This window comes from Esox lucius, chromosome 17 (assembly GCF_011004845.1).
Source record: "Esox lucius isolate fEsoLuc1 chromosome 17, fEsoLuc1.pri, whole genome shotgun sequence".
NCBI lineage: Eukaryota > Metazoa > Chordata > Actinopteri > Esociformes > Esocidae > Esox > Esox lucius.
Window position 1 is genome coordinate 16,794,490 of NC_047585.1, and position 18,721 is coordinate 16,813,210.

The 18,721-nt window shown below is 46.3% G+C and overlaps 1 protein-coding gene across 14 annotated transcripts in view; it reads left to right on the forward strand.

Moving 5' to 3' along the window:
- The window catches only part of foxp1b (forkhead box P1b), a 181,200-nt gene that overhangs the window by 131,813 nt on the left and 30,666 nt on the right, over positions 1-18,721 (forward strand). For 9 of the 14 annotated variants that reach the window (XM_029114146.2, XM_029114148.2, XM_029114149.2 and 6 more), the window contains 3 exons: positions 10,408-10,545; positions 10,705-10,797; positions 14,268-14,418. In XM_029114146.2, the coding sequence (XP_028969979.2) occupies positions 10,408-10,545; positions 10,705-10,797; positions 14,268-14,418 (382 nt within the window). Of the gene's footprint in view, positions 1-370; positions 1,394-10,407; positions 10,546-10,704; positions 10,798-14,267; positions 14,419-18,721 lie in introns of those variants that run through there. The other 5 variants (XM_029114153.2, XM_029114155.2, XM_029114152.2 and 2 more) reach the window with 3 other exon arrangements.

The following is an 18,721-nucleotide window of genomic DNA, read 5'->3' on the forward strand; positions in this document are numbered from 1 at the left end:
CTGAAAGAGCTTCATTGGCATTCAAAATATTTGTTTACATTGCCAAAGCAAGTAAAAAAAGAATAATAAATAAAACTAGTGAAAACAAAGAAAATTAAAACAGGACAAAATGTAATACCAGATAAAAATGTAACAAGGCACTTTTAGTGGTATGTTATAAGCTAAGTACAGTGTAGTAAATTTTTAGCCTACTTATTAGTAAAATTGACATGAGAAAACAAATGTTTTTCTCTCACTCCCTCTTTCTCTTCCTCTTTCTCTCCATCTCCTGTGCAATCCACACACATCCAGTAGGGGGCAGGCTCTGATTTCCCCCCTTTTTCCTCATTTATGTACTAAGTGCACATGGGTGTTTAACCATGTGACGATATTATGACAGCTAATTCCTCTTCTCGTGATTGAGTAGAAGTGATAGTACTAAAGTAGGGTCTGTTGAGGAGTGAAGCATTATGACAAGTGGTATTTGGAGGCAAAATCATGTATTTTGGTAAATGTAGTGTTGTCAATGTGTCCTACTCTAGATTATTGCTTATGTTTACAGTTTTAGCAGATATATATGTCGCATGATAAAGATGGTATGTATGAAGAGAGCAGTGATATAATTAATAGAATGCACACAATAAAAAAAATCAAAAAAAAAAATCAACACATTTGCTATAAGAGCAATTGTTTCAGGCTGAAATTATTTATGTTTTTCCCCACAAAAATAACAAGACAATAAAAAAAGAAATATACGAACAAACAGCAAAGCGTCTCAATTGTTTGTTCGCTGTTTTCTATTTTCAGAATCTAAAATGAGTTTGGCTCTTTGTACCAAACATTGTAAACAATTCCATTTACCAGAACAATAAAAGGGCTGATAGCCGGCTAGTTTCTTTCTTTCAGCTGGATAGCTGTGTTTACTTATCTGTTGTTTAATTAAAGGGCTCTTTTCTTTAGGTGCCCATTGTTTCAATAGCGCGGCCGGAGTTTCGGCATGGGTCAAAGGGTTAACAGCCGTCAACTGTGTTTTTTTTCTCTCCCTTTTTTTCCTTCACGGGGCCCCACACAAAGGCATGGTTTCACCTGCAGCTCGGCCCGGGGCTCCGTATTATGTAGCCCATTTGAATTGATTATGTTTGGGGGGCTGGTTGTGATTGGTGGAGAAGGGCGTGGTTGATTGGATAGTTTTGTATCTTGTCAGCCAGGGAGCAACCTTGCGCGTGCAATCTGTCTGTATCCCGAGGAAAGCTAGAGACGCCACAGCATAGCAGCGTCCGCCTGCCTCTGTGCCTGCCTGCCTGCCTCTTGTTCTCTCTCTCTCTCTCTCTCTCCCTCGCGCTCCTCTCCGCTTCGCTCCACACTCCACGGCCCAGCTCTCTGTTTACCCTGCCAGCTAAATGGAGTTTGTCAGGTTTGTCAATATGATTGATTCTGCAATTTTGCCTGCTTTCTTGTGTAAAACTTGACAATTTAATTTGTCCAGGGAACAGAATGGAGGGCTTTTGTCTATCTGTTGTTGTCTTATCATTGTAATTGTTTAATTTTATCGTGCAGTTTGTTGAATAGATCCGGTTTTTAGTGTGTTCTGTGGATGGGGACAGCGTACTGGCTTGCCCTAAAGGCTGTTTCACTACAAGCATGTGTGATTTGTGGGGAAATTCTGTGGTTTTATAGAAAGGCTACATGTTGTTTGGATGTTTGTGTGTTCCTGCTGCTGGTTGCTGCTGCCATTCAGAGATATAGTTTTCATTTGCTGACTTGTGCTTCAGCAAATGAAAGGTTTAGATATTTTGTTTATTTTTGTTTGGTTAGACTGTACATTAAGCTAACACTTTGCATGAACTTGCACTTAACATTAAGTTCCTCCTTTGCGTGTTGAGATGTACTGTTGGAACTACTCCAGTTGTTTGTTTAGTTTACATAACACTGTACTAACCAGATAATCAGGATCCAGGACTACACTGTGCTCTTGAAATATGGAACGTTTCAGGGAAGGCAATTCTTCGATTTTGGCATTGAAATTGTTTATCACGCTTTATAATTTAATATGGTCTGCGTCCCTGTTGGTTCAGCCGTTCTAACAAGCTCACATAGCCCTTAGTATCTGGTTGTTCAGTGTTCCTACTACATGATATTCCCAGCGTTCCTGTGTGTTTCTGAGCCGTGTGTGCTGGTCAGTCTTGGCTTTCACTCAGGCTATCGACATTGTTCCTGTCAATAGAGGGAGGCAGCGTGGTGATGTGGGTGGATCCTGTTCTCACTCTGTCACTTAAAATCAAGGGAGAGGGATCCTCGGCTTTATATTTGACACTGTCACTACGTAACCATTGTGGCTGGACTCAATCATTCTGAATGTCAGCACTGACATTTTTCCTGAAATGTGTTTTGGATGTGTGTGGGCGTGCGTGTTTGTGTGCGTGTTTGTGTGCGTGTTTGTGTGCGTGTTTGTGTGTGTGCGCGTGTGTGTGTGCGTGTGTGTGCGCGTGTGTGTGTGTGCGCGCGTGTGTGTGTGTGCGCGCGTGTGTGTGTGTGTGTGCGTTTGTGTGTGTGTGTGCACGCAAACACATGCATCCATGTGCAGCAAGGGATATTGCATGTGTGGTAAAGGGGCTGGGAAATGGAAATGCGAGTTAAAGTTGAACCTCTACACCAACTTCCACTTAGGTTCCAGACTGAAGACGGTTATTGACTTTGTGGTACTGGTTGAACATCTAATGACATAACCCTTCCAGAGTCTTCCAAAACGACAACATTGCCATATATAAAGTCTATTTAATTACAGCTGGGTAACAAGTAACAATAATCTCACTTTGATTGTTTTCAATTGCTCAGAAAGAAACATTAGCCTCTTAGCGAAATGCAATTTCTGAAGCACGAGTTGGGCTAAGCAGGGGAAACAAAAAAACAGCTCTTATTAACAAAGAGGTATCGGACATTATTTCTTATTCGTCTCATAATTAATTCACCGCCTTGTTATGTGACCAGGAAGTCTAAAACCTGATCCTGCAGAAAAACAAAAAACAGGCGGCCTTTTTAAACTCAACTCCTCGTGTGGAAAAACATATATATATATATATATATAAAACCCAGCACACCAGTAAGCCTTTAACACATGCTTTTAAAAACGCCCCCCCCCCCCCTCCTTTTTAAGGCTCACTGTATCCCCTCAGCCATTTTGGGACAGAGCACCGGACTCTGTGGGCTTTCAGCCGCCGTGTGTGACGCCGGTGATAGAGCAGTCCAATGTGTCTGGCGTAGAGGGGCCCGATGGAGGTGCATGTCGGGCTTGAGGAGAGCCGAGCCTAAACAGCCAGCGTGTGACGCCCTGACGCCGTGCAGCTGCGATGGCCGGGGCCACGGACGCAGTTCGGGAGAGCTGGAGTGCGAGCTGATTGGGTTGACAGTTTGTAATCAAAGTTGATTTATTGTTCATTAGTAGTGCATTAGCCCTTTCAGGCAGGGCCGTTATTTGTGCAGTGGTCTGTCAAGGCGGGAGGCTGCCAGCACCTGTCATTTCTAAACCGTGACATAGGCAACCAGATATTACCCCCGTACCCGGAGAGAGGAGGGGGAACGGGGGCCAGGCGACTGCCAGCCAGAGCCCACAGCGCTCTGGGATATCCTTTACAGGACGGGCCGCCGCTTTGTACTGTAGAGGGAGTGTTGGGGAATAGTTTAGCGGTGACACTGAAACCCACCAGCTGCTCTCTGCCGTTCCTGCTGCCTCGTCGATGGACTGAGGAACGGTTTGACTCGGAAACAGGCTTTCGTTCAGTTTGGGAGTGCGTTACCGCTCAGCGCGCTTGAACACAGCATGTGTCTATTTCAGATAGGCAGATTTAGATGTTACGTATTTCAAAGGGGTTGAGATAATAAGTTAGCTGAGCAATTACATGCTGTGTAGACAGTGATATAGCGTAACGAAGTAATAACTAGCCTATATTTGCCACTTGTTCAGTCCTGCTCTGCTGCTAGTCTACTCTATGTGACACTGTGGTCATTGCTGCTGGGCTCTTCAAAGAAATACAAAAAAAGAGAGTTTGTCAAAGTAGTTGTGGAATGATTCAGTAAGCTGTACCCAGATATAAGCAGAGGCATATGTGTTGGATCCAGAATAATTTCTGAATGGCTTTCACACACTCTGTAAGCCAGCTACTGACTTTTCCCCTTTTTTTATTAATATTAATTGGCCGCACATTTTTTATTCAGACTCACAAAAGACGTCAACGCAAGCTGGCGTTAAAAAGCAACACAATTTGTATCTCCTCGTCGGCCGTCATGGAAACAAGGATTAGGTTTGCATTGCTCGGGTGCAGAGAATAGAAACAATCTACGAAGGGATGTTTCAGGCATTGTCTTTGGGTACATTCTCATTTGAAGGGGATTTCAGAGGCTGTGATCTTAATTAAATCTCAATTGACTGAAATAACGCATCTGAAGACATGTAGCGCTGCGTAACTCTGGACAGACGGTAAATCATAAATCATAGGGACATAGTAGAGACCACACCAGCCCGAAATAGAGGTTCTGGTGTGTTCTGGCACCTGCCGGCTGTAGGAACAGATGAATGGGCTAATGATAAGGGCTGTTTTGGTTATTCTAGAACTGTCATCGCACATTTTATTAGTGTCTGGTCTCAAACTTGCATGGCAAGTACCTGAAAGTTTCCCCATGGGTGTGGCTTGAAAGGTCAGAGAAAGTGACATCAGGTGATAAGGCAATTTATTTTTGTCATTTCCCAAAAAATCACCACGTAGTTGTACACAGGAGCAGTGTCATGACTATGTTTTATCATATGATTTTAGTACAAATGTCACCAGAGAAATTCAATGCACGTGTATTCACGTGAACAGGGGAACACTGAAATAAATACTGTAGTTAAGGAATATAATTAGCCAACTATAGGAATGGCCCCCTTGATAATATTTAACCCTGTGATTACTATCTGTTCAAATAGCAGACATGAACCTTTCTCGCAATTCCTGGGACAGTGTTTGTCTGTGCGCACGCACATTTGTGTGTGTGTGTGTGTGTGTGTGTGTGTGTGTGTTGGGGCCATACCCTATGCTCTGTGGGCACCTGCAGTGACGGTCTCCCTGAGTGTGGGAACGAGCAGACAGCAGGCTGCTCAGATGTTATTGTAAGGGCGAGAGGCTCGCTCACTTCTCCGTGTGGTTTGCTTGTTTTAAGGAACACGGGCCCAGCTTTGCTGGAAATATGTTTGTTTGTGGTGTAAAAGTTAATTAAAATGCAATCTCCACTTTTGTTTTCACAGTTGTTACGTATTTTTTTCGATCCTCTCGCAGAATAGAAATGGTGCGGGGAGAAAATGTGACTGTGATTATCCTGTTTATCTGAACTGTAAACATTTTTAAAGCAGCTTGAATTTGGATGGCAGGGAGGAGTTCCTGAGGACCTAGCAGAACCAGGATGGTTTTGTTGTGTGTGCATGTTGTAGACTGGGTTTTCATACGTTGGTTGTTATTATTATTTGTTATAATTTATATTATATTTATAAATATTCTTTGCATAGTAATATACAGGAAAAAATACAATCGAAACTGATTCTTTACCTAATCCTTTTTCACCAGCCAAGAAGCTGTGCTTGACGGATTCTTTAAAACGCCTATCCACCTTCAATATTTCAATAAACCTGAACAAGAGATGAGAAATGAGTCATTCCGATCTTGTCGAAGACTAATTACGTTCATGCATCACTTCAATACAATGCCTTCCGTGAAATCCTCATTTCGGAGACATTTTCATGCTGGAGATTATATGCTATTCAAGACGGAGCTTCATTACTATTCCAGTGTCTCAGGCCAAGGTAAATCAACAGCATCAAACAGGCTGGCCTCTCTGATTTCTCAAGGGCTTGTTATTTTGTACTTCTCTATTCTATTTCATGTCCTTATGAAACAAGATGACACCAGGGAGCGAGATATAAAAGTTAGTTTTTTTCCCCCTATTCTTCTTCATCTAACCTGTTCCTTTATGGCCAGTTAAATATCAGCCATGGTCTCATTGAAGTTGGCCTCTTTTTCCTCCTTTTATTCTCCTTAATTGCCCCTGTAGCACCAGGAGGGGAAGGAGGGAGGCTATCCTCATGCTTGGATCACCCCCCACTCCCAGACCCCCACCTCTGTCTCTCTCTCTCTCTCTCTCTCTCTCTCTCTCTCTCCATGTTTTGACCTTTGGCTTCTGGGTGGGAACGCTGGTTGGAGAGCATCTTCATTAAGTGTGAATCAGTGAATTTCTGACATCGTTAGATGTGTGGCCAGTGTTTGCTCATTAGAATATCATTTCCATGCTTCTTCTCGGTGGTGGTACACAGTGATGTTGTCTTCGGTGTCCTTTAAAGGCGTTGGCCCTAACCAGAGCACAGGCTCCCATCGGTGTGTGTTTGTGCCTTACCTTCACTCTGAATGCGCTCCTGCCCTGTTGACCAGGCAGCACGACATTAGCACGCTATAGCAACCGCCTCTCTCAGCCAACTAAATATGCGTAGTTTAACACAACATTTAGTGGTGTTTTAGCTATGTGGCTAACCTATCGTTAGGTCGACTGTCATTGTATTAATGACAGATGTTTTACACGAGGCAGGCATATTAAACTGAATTTAAATTGGTTCACTGCAAACGGTTAAGACTTGCATCAAAAGGTTTCATTAGGATACACCTTTTATCTCTGAAAGGAGGAGATAATTTATTCTCCTGATCTTTGTATTTTCTTATTAATATTATTGTAGTTAACCCATTAATTAACTGCATTGCATGTCGCCGATAACACGCTGTATGGATTTTTTCCCGCAGGTGTGTGTTTGTGTGTGTGTGTGTGCTTGTGGGTTGGTATGTTTACTTTGGTCAGTTCTGAGTTCAAGATATAAATGATTTGAGAACTTTTAGACGGGTTCATTTCTACACCAGCTTGTCCTCTGGAATGGACCTGCTCCATCACCCTGGTCAGGTGAAATCACGGCTAACTCATCTCCCCCTGGATGAAATTACTCTGCCTTGAGTTAGCTGAGGACCAGCTCAATCAGATTCTCTCACAAAGATCGTGTCATCAACCCCTGAATTAGTTTTTTTTAGGGGAGGGTTGAAGTGTTAATATTACAATACCTAGCATATTTTTTGTAATGACAAGATGATTTTCAAAGCTAACTAACAGTTAATTATTTCGGTGCCTATACTATGTGCAAAAAAAGTGCTGATCGATAATTTTACCAACACAGATCAAATATGTCATTTATAAAAAGGTAGAAGTCACTCCCCTTTTTACACCTTCCCTTTTGAATTTGGCACAAAAGGCAAAAAGTGACACTGATTTGTCTCAGTGACGTTCAACAAGCCACATGCACATACAAGCCACTCAGAGCACGCCCCAGACGGATGTCTACGTGGAGCCATGAAGCCTGACCAGCCGCGTCAAGCTAGCCCAAACTAGCTAGATTTAGGAAGCTCTTGGGCTGATCGAGCATGCTTGGTAGTAGAGCACCCCAGAGAGCACCACACCTCAGTGGAATCCATAAATGGCGGCTATTTCTGGCATGTTCTGAATGCCCTCTTTTTCACACCCACATATTGTTGTTCAGGAAAGTCCCATTATTAGTCCTCCGTGAATTAAACGGACGTTGGGTTCTTCCTCAGGCTGTCTTTACAATACATATCCGTGAGTCATGGTGTTAACCAGAGATGACGGAGTGTGTTTGCGTTATATTGCCGTGATACAGTGGCCAGGGCCATATTTTTCAGTTAAAGTGCCTCCTCCCGCCCTTCCCCTCGATAGCCCCCTGTCTTAGGAGATTTTCCCTCATTCTACACAGGATTAAATGGTAGTAGTTACAATGATCAATAGGTTAAGAACCGTACAATCCCTCTTGCTGCTAATGACCTCAGTAGTAATGGGTAATAAAATGTTGGCTGTAATAGCCTCTTGCCGGGGCTCTGCCTGCCTTCTCCGGGTGTCTAGCGTTGGTTACAGCAGACCAGATTCACCCCCCCCCCCCCCCCCCAAAAAAAAATAAAAAAGAAAACAGTGTGAGGCTGCCTCTACCAAAAGATGTGCTTCCTGTTCAAAGTGTAACAATAAGGAAATTAATTGAACAAAATTACAATCCAATTTGTGATGATATTGTCAGCGATTGAGAAGTGTAAAATGTTGGGTTAATTCTATTTTTCAACTCTGGACCATTGTTAGCCTCTGTAAAACTATTAATGCATGATAAAATAAAACTGTCAAGTTCATTTGATTATAAACCTGGTTTGTTACTGCCCTAATAAGACAGTAAATGTAGAGCATGTCAGATCTGGAGTAGATATTTTCACTCATGTAAATTAATATAAAACATCAAAGAGGAGACATATTTTTTTTATCCTTGGCGTGAGGTAATTCTCGCGGTGTGGGGTATTTTTTAAGGACACGTCTGTATCTCTCCCATCACGTAGAGGGCTTAGGCTGTAGCGAGACACACTGCCTGGTTGACCTTCAAAATAGTTCATCAAAATTAGTGATGCTGAGAAAAAAGGACATCAGTGGATAATGACTGTGAAATTAGGAACGGAGGGCCTTAGCTATGCAAATGACAGGACAAGCCATGTGAAGAAGTCAAGATGGACTGCATATTAAGACATGATACGGGAGGAATTAATATTTATTACTTTTTCATCCTCGTTGCCTCGAACTGAGAATGAAGAAAAAATGTATGTTTAAGTGTGTTGGGTCTTCGGGGGAGCTCAACCTCCTCGAATCCAACCCGCCTGAGTGTGAAACTCCTCTAATGGTGTAACACGGCGCGGAGCCCCTCTCGGCAAAGTTAAAAGAGAACGACAGCGTCACTGCGTCCTGTTTGACATGCCCTTTCCAGCGCTGTGAGAGTACAAGCTGTTCATTATGGCCCGTTTTGTTTTGGTTTTATGTTCCAGTGGGGAGAATGAATAAGGTGATATGCATGCAGCTTGTGTCAGAGAACCTCACCTGCTGGATAGGTTCTAAATAGCTAAATGACATTCGGAGACGCATGAAAAATTCAAAGGGCCGTCATTAGCTATAAGGCCGCAGCACAATTTGGGTAACCTTGGTGAAGACAGACTGTCACCCCTAATGTCCACCCTATCAGCCCGGGAGACATCCGCTGCAGACATGCGGAACAAGGGTTTAACACACACACACACTCATAAACACACACGCAGTGACATGTTAACAGTTGCATATGTGAGACGCTATCAAGTACATCTCAGTAGCTGTTTGTCACTAAAATGTCAGCGAAAGGGGCTTTTAATGGTATCGCACATCGTAGCAGTCAGTGGCAGGATCCAGACACTCTGGGAAACCACAATGATGCCAGAGCAATTAAGGCAGCGCCCAGACTGTGGGCTCCTCTCTCCGTGTCATAACAAATCAGTTATTCAGAAGAGTCGCACACTTGTACCTTTTTTGTTACAGTTAGTTAGAGGCCCGTGTCAATGTGCGTGTCCTTCTTCCGGTCGGCGCCGTTCCGGTCGGCAGCGTTCCTTTGACGTGCGTTCACGTGACGCGGCTTACGCACGCGCCGGCTTTGTTGTCGCTTGTAGCGGGCTGGTCTGTCTTTACACATTTCTTCCGGATTCCCTCAGATGATCAGCTTTTAATAGTGCCAGAGCAGAAGCGGCGAAACCTTGGACAGCTCTGTTACGGCTGGGTGGGTGTGTGTGTGTGTGTGTCTGTTTCGAGAGCTGTTGTGCTGAAGGTCATGTGCTGTAGTGGAGATTCCGAAGGCTTACTTCAGTTCTGGCCCCCTCATGTCATTACCCCTCCAGGGTCTAGGATGGTGTCATTACAGCTCGGGTGGCGGGTAGGGATTGTAGCGTCTCGGCTCGCGATGACACTCCAGGTGATTTCCCCCGTAACGGCCCGCTGGGATGGAGTGGTTGGGCCGCCTCCCTGGAGTAGCAGTTGCGTGTGGGTGTAGCCAGGGACGAGGAGTCTTCCCAGGGCCGGTGTGGTGTTCACTGTCTCCGCCCACAGTCCTCCAGCTCGCTCTCCTGTGGTCAGGTCATCCTGGGCTATGTTAGTCTTACCCTGTGCCGGTGTTAGCCTGTCGACCGGGTCAGTCACCCCCCCCCCCCCCTGTAGGTTCTAGTCTCAGTGGCCATGATGACCCCCCAGGTGATAACACCTCTCCCTCCCCCCTGTAGGTTCTAGTCTCAGTGGCCATGATGACCCCCCCAGGTGATAACACCTCTCCCTCTCCCCTGTAGGTTCTAGTCTCAGTGGCCATGATGACCCCCCAGGTGATAACACCTCTCCCCCCCCCCTGTAGGTTCTAGTCTCAGTGGCCATGATGACCCCCCAGGTGATAACACCTCTCCCTCTCCCCTGTAGGTTCTAGTCTCAGTGGCCATGATGACCCCCCCAGGTGATAACACCTCTCCCTCTCCCCTGTAGGTTCCAGTCTCAGTGGCCATGATGACCCCCCAGGTGATAACCCCTCAACAGATGCAGCAGATCCTCCAGCAGCAGGTCCTGAGCCCCCAGCAGCTCCAGGTCCTTCTGCAGCAGCAACAGGCCCTCATGTTACAGCAGGTAAATCCATGGGCCGCACGTACCAGCGCTCCTACTGAACGGGAATAGCCCGTCAGATGGACCGTAAACCCGGGCGGCTGGAGTTCAGCCCAGCCCAGAAGGGACCGAACCGGTTGGTGGCGAGCTCTCACTCAGACGTAGCTCCCCTGTCTTTTGCAGCAGCAACTCCAAGAGTTCTACAAGAAGCAGCAGGAACAGCTCCACCTCCAGCTCCTCCAGCAGCAGCAACATGCCGGCAAGCAGAGTAAAGAGGTAAGCCGCACCACATCGCCGCCCCCCCCCCCCCCCCCCCCCCTCACCGTGACTCCACACGCGCGGCCCCAGTAGCAGGAGCCCGAGCCAGGCCCAGAGCTGAACATGGCAGGCATATGTTCTCGCCTTCTTCCATCTGTTCTGAGCCTGTGCTTTTTAAGGAGCCGGAAAGAAAGGAGGGAAAGGGGAAAAAAAGCGTGGGGGAGAAAGAATCAAGTGCACTCATGCTTCTGATTAGCATGTCAGGCTCTCTGGGTAAATACTGGTAATAAACGAATAAACCCGAGAACCTGATTCCACCTTTTTTGAGGACTGCTGCACACACCGCCTCTAAGGCAATAAACAAAATGTTTGTGCTGGATTTATGACCCCCCAACACCAGAAAACAAGTGTCCTACAACCAAGATTTCCCCTTTCTTTCTACAAGCCACCGTGTAGGAAATAATGAAAGGAAGAGGAAAGAAAGAACGTCTAGCATTTGAATCTGAGAGGCTTGCTTCGTAATTAACATGGAAATGGCGCGGGGAAAGAAGGCATGTAATTGTGAGATATCAGTGCAGGGAGCGCTCCCAGCTTTGTGCCCCCCCCCCCGCGCCCCCCCGTTCCCTCCCTCCAGTTCAGTAGGGCTGGCTCATCAGCGGCGGCTCAATGCGTGTTAATGACTCGCGGATACAGGCATCACTCTGGACAAAGAAATGATTATTGTGCGGTCAAAAGAAGTTCAAAGACAATCAGAGAATTTTTTTATTTTCCCCTCCGAGAGCCACGTTTGGAGAGGGCGAAGGAAAGAAAGCATATAAATTAAGCCAAACGTTAAAGTGCACGCGCACCCCCCCTCCCCACACAACACACACACACACACACACATTGTCAGAGCTACTGACTTCAAAGTCCCTACTCTCTAATTAATGAAGTGCAAGCTTCAGTTTGGACAAGTTGTGGTGTGATGCTCCCATAAATCATGGTGACAGCGAAGCTCCTCTGCCTTGGATAGGACCTGTCACCAAGTCGCATCTGATGTAAACACTGACTGGAGCTCGGGGGGGGGGGGGGGGGGGGGGGGGGGGGGGTGCGCTAGTCAGAAGGAGGTACAATTGATCAGCTGAACGGAGAATAAAAAAACAACTTTTGAAGTGTATTATGTATGATCACAGGAAATGGATGGAGCCTCAAGAGGCTCTCCTGCTCTCCGACATGTTGGCTTCTGTTTCTTTTTTTTTTGCCTTTCAATCGCATTTCTAGCTGCTGCCATCAAAAGACAGAATGAGAATTACGCCGCGACTCCCCCGTGGCTGGCAGACAATAACCCCCTGTTGTTGCTTTGTGCCTCTTTTATTTTAAAGACATCAAAATGTTGTTTTTCAAAGATCTTTAACTTTATATTTGAAGCTTGACAATAAAGGGCTGCCACTGCCACTCTTTATCATTTGTCAGGGACTGTATTTTTCTCTCCCTTGTGCCACTTCTTGTTAACCTCTTATTTGGTCTGTTGGGCTGGGTTTTTAATGTGTCTGCACGCTGGGAGAGCTGCTGTCAACTGGTGAGACCACAAGAAAGAAATCTGAAAAGGGAGTGCGTTAAATTCATTAGCAGTTTCTCTTTTTCTTTTTTTTTTTTAGCCACCCTATATTTATTTAGGGCACTGATGAAAAGACACTGTTCCCTGTGAAGTCCCGCCCCCGTACTGCCATTAGCATCTTTGTTTTATGGAGTCGGGAGCTAGAGAACTGAGAAGAGCTCAACGGAAGACAAGACAAAAGTTCTCCCACTACTGTCGAGAAATTGAACACCGTTTGTAAAACGGTTCTTGGCTGGGAGGAATCTCCAGCCACTTGAATCACTTGTGACAGAGGAACTTCAATGAGCGCTTTGTCAAATTCTCTTTAAAATTGTCACAATAATTTAACATTTAGATAATAGGTGTTTGCGAGTATTCCCTCTCACCCAGCCGTGTGCTTCAATCCTAGCCCAAAAAATATTAAACTACGTAATCCTGGCTTCCCTCCACATCAGACGCTGCCCTCAGCGCTCAGGGCTTTCTTTTCCCTGAGCAGTGGAACGGGGGCAGAGCCTGGGAGTGGGGAGGCCAGGGGCGGGGAGAGGAAGCGCGGCACAGCAGACCTTTGACAGGCAGACCGCGGCGGGTGGAGGGGGACATTTTATCTGGCTATTTCAGCAGTTTCTGAGCCGCCGGCGGGTGACCTGACAACAGCGTTGCACCGAGACCTTTTTTGTGTTCGCTCGATTGTGAGAAGTAAACAAAGTGGCGTATCCTGTGTTTGGTAATAGGGCGCGGTGCACAGCTTGGCAGCCTGGCTTGCTTTTAATGCGCCCCCACCCCCTGACAATCGACCCTGTATACCTATGTACAGTGTAATATCCTGCCCTCTCCCAGACTGACTTTGTTTGGCCGTCCTTATCTGCCAGCTAAAACATGACAAGGTGAGCTTTGTCTCAATTGATCGCTATCTCCCGTTGTTGTTTAAGGGATAATCGTCTGTGTTTCGGCAGCCAAGCTGAGACGGGGGTTAATGGGAGGGTTAAATGTCCGTCCTCTGTATGCCTCTGAATCCTGTTATCTAAACAACATCTCGCCATTTGTTTTGATTTGGAGAAGATTGGGATATTAGATAATTTCCTTCTATTTATTGTTCTGACTACACTGCACAGCCCATTTTCACTCACTCCCTTTCTGCCTCTCTCTGTCTCCCTCTTTTCCTCTCTAGTTCTCCGTCTCCCTCTCTCCTTTTGAACCGTCACGTCACACCTTCAACTTTCCAGACTGAGTTCAAATGTTCGCCTTAAAGTTAGAATGGTGTATTTCAGGGAAGAGTCTCTTGCTTTCCCGGAACGTTCTGGTGTTGGTATGATGTTCTTCAGTCGTTCTGTGATTGGAATGAACCCACTGCACTGAGGGGGAAGGAACATCTCCCCAAGCTCAGTGAGCACCTCAGAGTGTGACTAACTGGTGTGGTTATTAAAGACTTTGATTTAGTCACACGTTGTTTGCTGAATTATGAATGAGTGTAATTAAAATCCTGTGGCTCTTATTATGAATGATTAACGGTGTTGTTTCATTGTCTGTCATTTGGCTCCTAACGTTAATTAAGAGAGAGAGGGATATGTACTCTACCTGTCTTAAGTGTTCACAGACAGAGCCACACAGTGTGACGAACGTCTGAGTGCGCGCGCGGTTTTCGATTGCGCGCGCATGCTCCCGCGCTTGTTTGGGTGCTCCTACGTTTGCGCCCCTGTGAGGCGTCTTTGCCGGCGTGAGTCAACGGCCCGTATCCTGTCTGTGTGAACCCGGCGTGTGTAAAAGCCGCGTTCGATCAATATGTACAGTCCAAAACAGTGAGAAAGAGAATGTACCCTGTGTTTGTTTTGGATCACGCGTGTCCTGTCTGGGTGTTTGCTCATGGTGTGTCTTTATCTCCGCATGTGTGTGCGTGTGTGTGTGTCGTCCTCAGCAGCAGCAACAGGCCCAGCAGTTGGCTTTCCAGCAGCAGCTCATGCAGGTCCAGCAGCTCCAGCAACAGCACCTCCTCAACCTCCAGAGACAAGGCCTGCTGACCATCCAGCCAGGACAGAACGCCCTGCCCCTGCACTCCCTCACTCAGGGTCAGCGCTCTTCTGGTCTATCCTATACCGTACACACCTATGCACAGGACATGACACCTGCAACCCCCCCCCCTCCCCCCCGGTCACCCACAGGCCCCCCCCCCCACCTCCTCCTTGATTAATAGACACAGCAGGTAATTCTATGTTTCTGTCGTTTGGTCGTCGTGTGTGCCCCCCACCCCCGGCCTGTGTCTTTGGACTCCATCCGCAGCTTTTCATTAGAATGGCATCACACCGTGTGTTGACCCGGGGACAGTCCCCTCCCTGCCCTGAGGAAGACTGGACCCATTGTTACCAAACTGCCACAGAACCTTCGTGAAACGCCCCGTTAGGGGTTTGGCGGAGTGAGTCGATACGTGTTGTTTCAACCAGGAAGTTTATTTCTTTATTTGTTTATTAATGTTTTCTTAAGGAGCGGCACTTGCGACAAAGCCTCCCTTCATGCCGTTTTGGAGCATGACCTCGACCGTTCATTCCAGGCTATGACAAACAGTTTTGAAATAACAAGATAAGGCGATAAAACCGGAGGGCTCGGGGAGACTAGGTAATGGGCAAACAAAAACAGGGTTTGTACTGTGTGTGGATTTTCACCAGCGGATGATTGCCACAGGCACAGGCGTGGACCACCGACGTGCTGTTAGTGTACGCTCATGAATTACCCTGTCGCAAACACACGCCCTCTGAGGAAGCATCACTAGCAGTGATACGGCAGCGAGGTGTACTTTATGGAGTTGCACAACAGTTACTGGACAACAGTTACTGGACAACAGTTACTGGACAACAGTTACTGGACAACAGTTACTCAACTGTTTGCTCGGGGCACGTGTCATCAAATACCGCCGAAGGCAACAGAAACAGGCAACGTCACACGCTCTTTGTTCCGCCATATTTTGTCAGGTGACAGTTTGAGAAACAAATAAGGTGTGGTTTTTCTTGTTGTTATGTTTATGAATTGGAATGTGAGCTTATCAGAGTAGGTAGGTTGGTTGGTTTTGGTTCGTTACACTCTAAAGCCTATTCAGGTTGCCCTTGGAAACCATTGGTGGTTAATTCTGTGTAAGACAGCTGTTAGAGCACTTTCCATCAGGTTGACTTTCCCTCCCTATTCGACAAATTTTCTGCTCGACTGTTTGAAGTTATTGATGACCTTTCCGTTTTCTACATCACTAAACTTGTTCATGCATCAGTAGCCAAGACCTACAGCGCCAAGATCTAATCTACAATATTCAGCAAGTAGTTAGCATTGAGGCAATAAGAATGATGCGGCTCTGCTTGGACCCCGATGCGTTCTCCTTTTTAGTGATGCAGAGAATCAGGAAGACTTCTGTACACTGCGGCCACGATTACACTGGATTAGATGGGCCTTATTCCCCTTCTTGAAAATCCAGTACTCGAAATCAAACTATTGAAAAAAATGCAGTCTCATTACATCATTGTGTTGTGTTCTTCCTGTATGGTGTTTGGAGACAATGGATTTAACAGAAGGATTTTAACATCCGCCCTGAATGTTTTGGAAAAAGGAGGCGTGCTGATATGTTTCTATGTATACTTTTTGCTATGTATGAAACGATTTCATTAGAAACAGACAGAACAAATCCCACAGAGTTATCAGTTAATACCAAAATGAGATCTAAGTAATTGAGTATACGCTTGAAGACCGCTATTTGGATGAGGACCAGTTTGTTCTCTTTATCAGGACATTCATTTGTTTCTCTTGCGGTAAATTCTTTTGACATTAATGTTCAAAGTCTTGGAAGCGGTCAGACAGTATCTGTTATAAATTACAACAATGTGTTTGGTGAGGATATAACTCTCATAAATTTAATCTAGCGTCTCTCTCCCATTCCACCCTAAAACCACTTTCCTTTTGACCTGGGGAGAGTGTTTTGCTCCACACTTCTCCCAGGTGTGTTGCGCTCGCCTGTGCATGCGTGTAGGTCCCACCCCTTCCCCTCTCGTCATGTGCCCTCATTGGCTACGGTGCGTTTCTAGGCGCCGTGGCCTCCCAAGCGGTGCTGTTAGAGACTGAGCTCCATCGATGGAGAACATCAGTTCAGGTGAGGGCAATTGGACAGTGACAAGACAAATTTCGTGGTAATACGAAAGCAAAGAATGTGGCGAAGTGTGACGCCGTTGTCAGTGCGGCAAAGGCACATCCCAGTCGGTGGGGGTAACACGCTCGCCCGTCGGTGATTGATTTGGCCAGCAGCGTGACCGCTTATAGTTCCCGCAGCATTAGTGGAAAACAGATTTTAAACGCGTCTCAGCAGACCGGTGATTACAGGAACATAAACAAGAGTGCGCCAGAGGTCTCGGCCCAGTGGAACAAAAACCTAATAGTGGTGTCACCGTCCCTGCCGGTGCTGGCTCTGTGTGAAGAAGAGCCCCTTGAACACACAGGTTATTCGTTATTCGGCGGACGGCGGCCTGCGACTGATGTCATTATGAACCTTAAATCAACTTTCGGCCCGCTCCAACGTGGTCACTTGGGTACGGAGGTACAAGGACGAGGAGAGGTTGAGGAGCTCGGCCTGTCTGGGCGCCGGAGTCTACCTGCTGAGGTAAAATTGAGTTGCTAGGCCAGCGATCAATCAAGTGTCCCAACAACATACATTTTTTAAAGTGCTTGTCTGTGTTTCCAACCTGTAATGAGTACAATAGTTTGGTTGAAAAATGGAAAAGCAGAGGATAAACCAATCCCGCATTTAAACAAACGGATGGGCCAGGGATACGAGAGAGGATTTAGAGATCAGTGCGAGACGTCTGCCGCAGAAATCACATTCTGACTTCTCAGGAAAAGCTGAAAGCTGTTTGTCCAAACAGAGAATGTAACACAGTTTGAGACTTTCACAGCGTGACATTACACAGTTTATGGCGTCATAATGAACGACCCTTGGTTTCAGCGGCTCCAACGACAGCGTGCTAGTTTAATAAAAGGAGGACGCGGGGGTGGGGGGGGGGGGGGCAGAGAAATAAGGGGGCGCGTTGGGAAGGAGACAGCTTGGTCCCAGTCCGTTACCCCTCTCATCAGAGGAGTCTATGGAACTCCTTCCGTCTGAGTAAACAGCGGTGTCAGGGTCACCGGGAGTAGCTGGTAATTGAGGGAGAGCAGGCCACCTTGTCAGCCACGCCGGCTAAAAATACACCTCCTCTGTCACTGGGCACCAAGTGGGGGGGAAATGATTGTTCCCGCTGTCGAAACACAGGACACTCGCTCCGCCAGTGACCTTCCCCGTCCAGACAAACCATCATGGGAGAGATGTCCTCCTCCCGAGGATCTCTCACGGCATCAGAACCACGACGGGGCCCTAGTAAGACGAGCGCGAAGCAGCGGCTGAAGGATTAACGTGCTCCGGTGTGGACGGAAACGTTTGGCGTGTTTTGTCTGTCGGGGCTGCGTCCTTCGATCCGGGCGCGTCCTGGAAGAACCGGTGAATACGGGCCGTGCAGAGCGCGTTAGGATATTAGAGCGAGGAAAGGCACTCCTTGAAACGTGGAAAGGTTATTGATTCGTCCTGCGACCGTTTCCTGCTCTTTGATATGCAAACGATCTAGCGCGAGTTTACAGCAATCCTATCAGACTCATTTCACAGTTCTTAGCCCATGCCTCTCTCTGGAGTCTTTCGCCTCATTAGGCCAATGTGCTCCATTACAAGCATAATTAAAATCTTCAGTAGCTTATCAAATTAAAAATATTTTTGCTGATCTTATTGAGATCTTCACCTCACAGTTATTTTCCACAACAGGAATAAATTAAGACTAAGCATTTTGCACAATGTATTACGATCCAGTGCTTGAAAGGGCCACTCCTGGTATCTATAGAGTGAGCGATTAAAAGGGGAGGGGGTGGGGGATCCTGAGAATATGAACCCAACCGAGATTAGCATGTGGAAATCATCTTTCATTCGCCATTGCTCATTTCGAGAGTGGATTTAATTAATTGTAATGTTAAACGAGTGGTCTTGCCCACCGCTCTTCAATTTAACTCTCAGAATATCCAGGGGGTCTTTGAGTTTGTTAGACTAACGGACCCCCGATATACAATTGCACACTTTCCCAATATTGGATTCTTTAATATGCTATTGAAAAAAAAAAAGAAGTATTAACCAAATACATTTCTGAATGACAATGCAAACGTCTAGAGGACATACCATCGTGGGCGGAATTAGATTTCCCTTATCAGGTGTTGCCTCATTTACGTCAAATGAAAGCAGGCTTCTCCCCGCGCCGCGGTATTAGACAGTATTTACGGACACGTACACATTGTGATCAAACAATGGCCGGGTGCTCTCAGACATGGGAA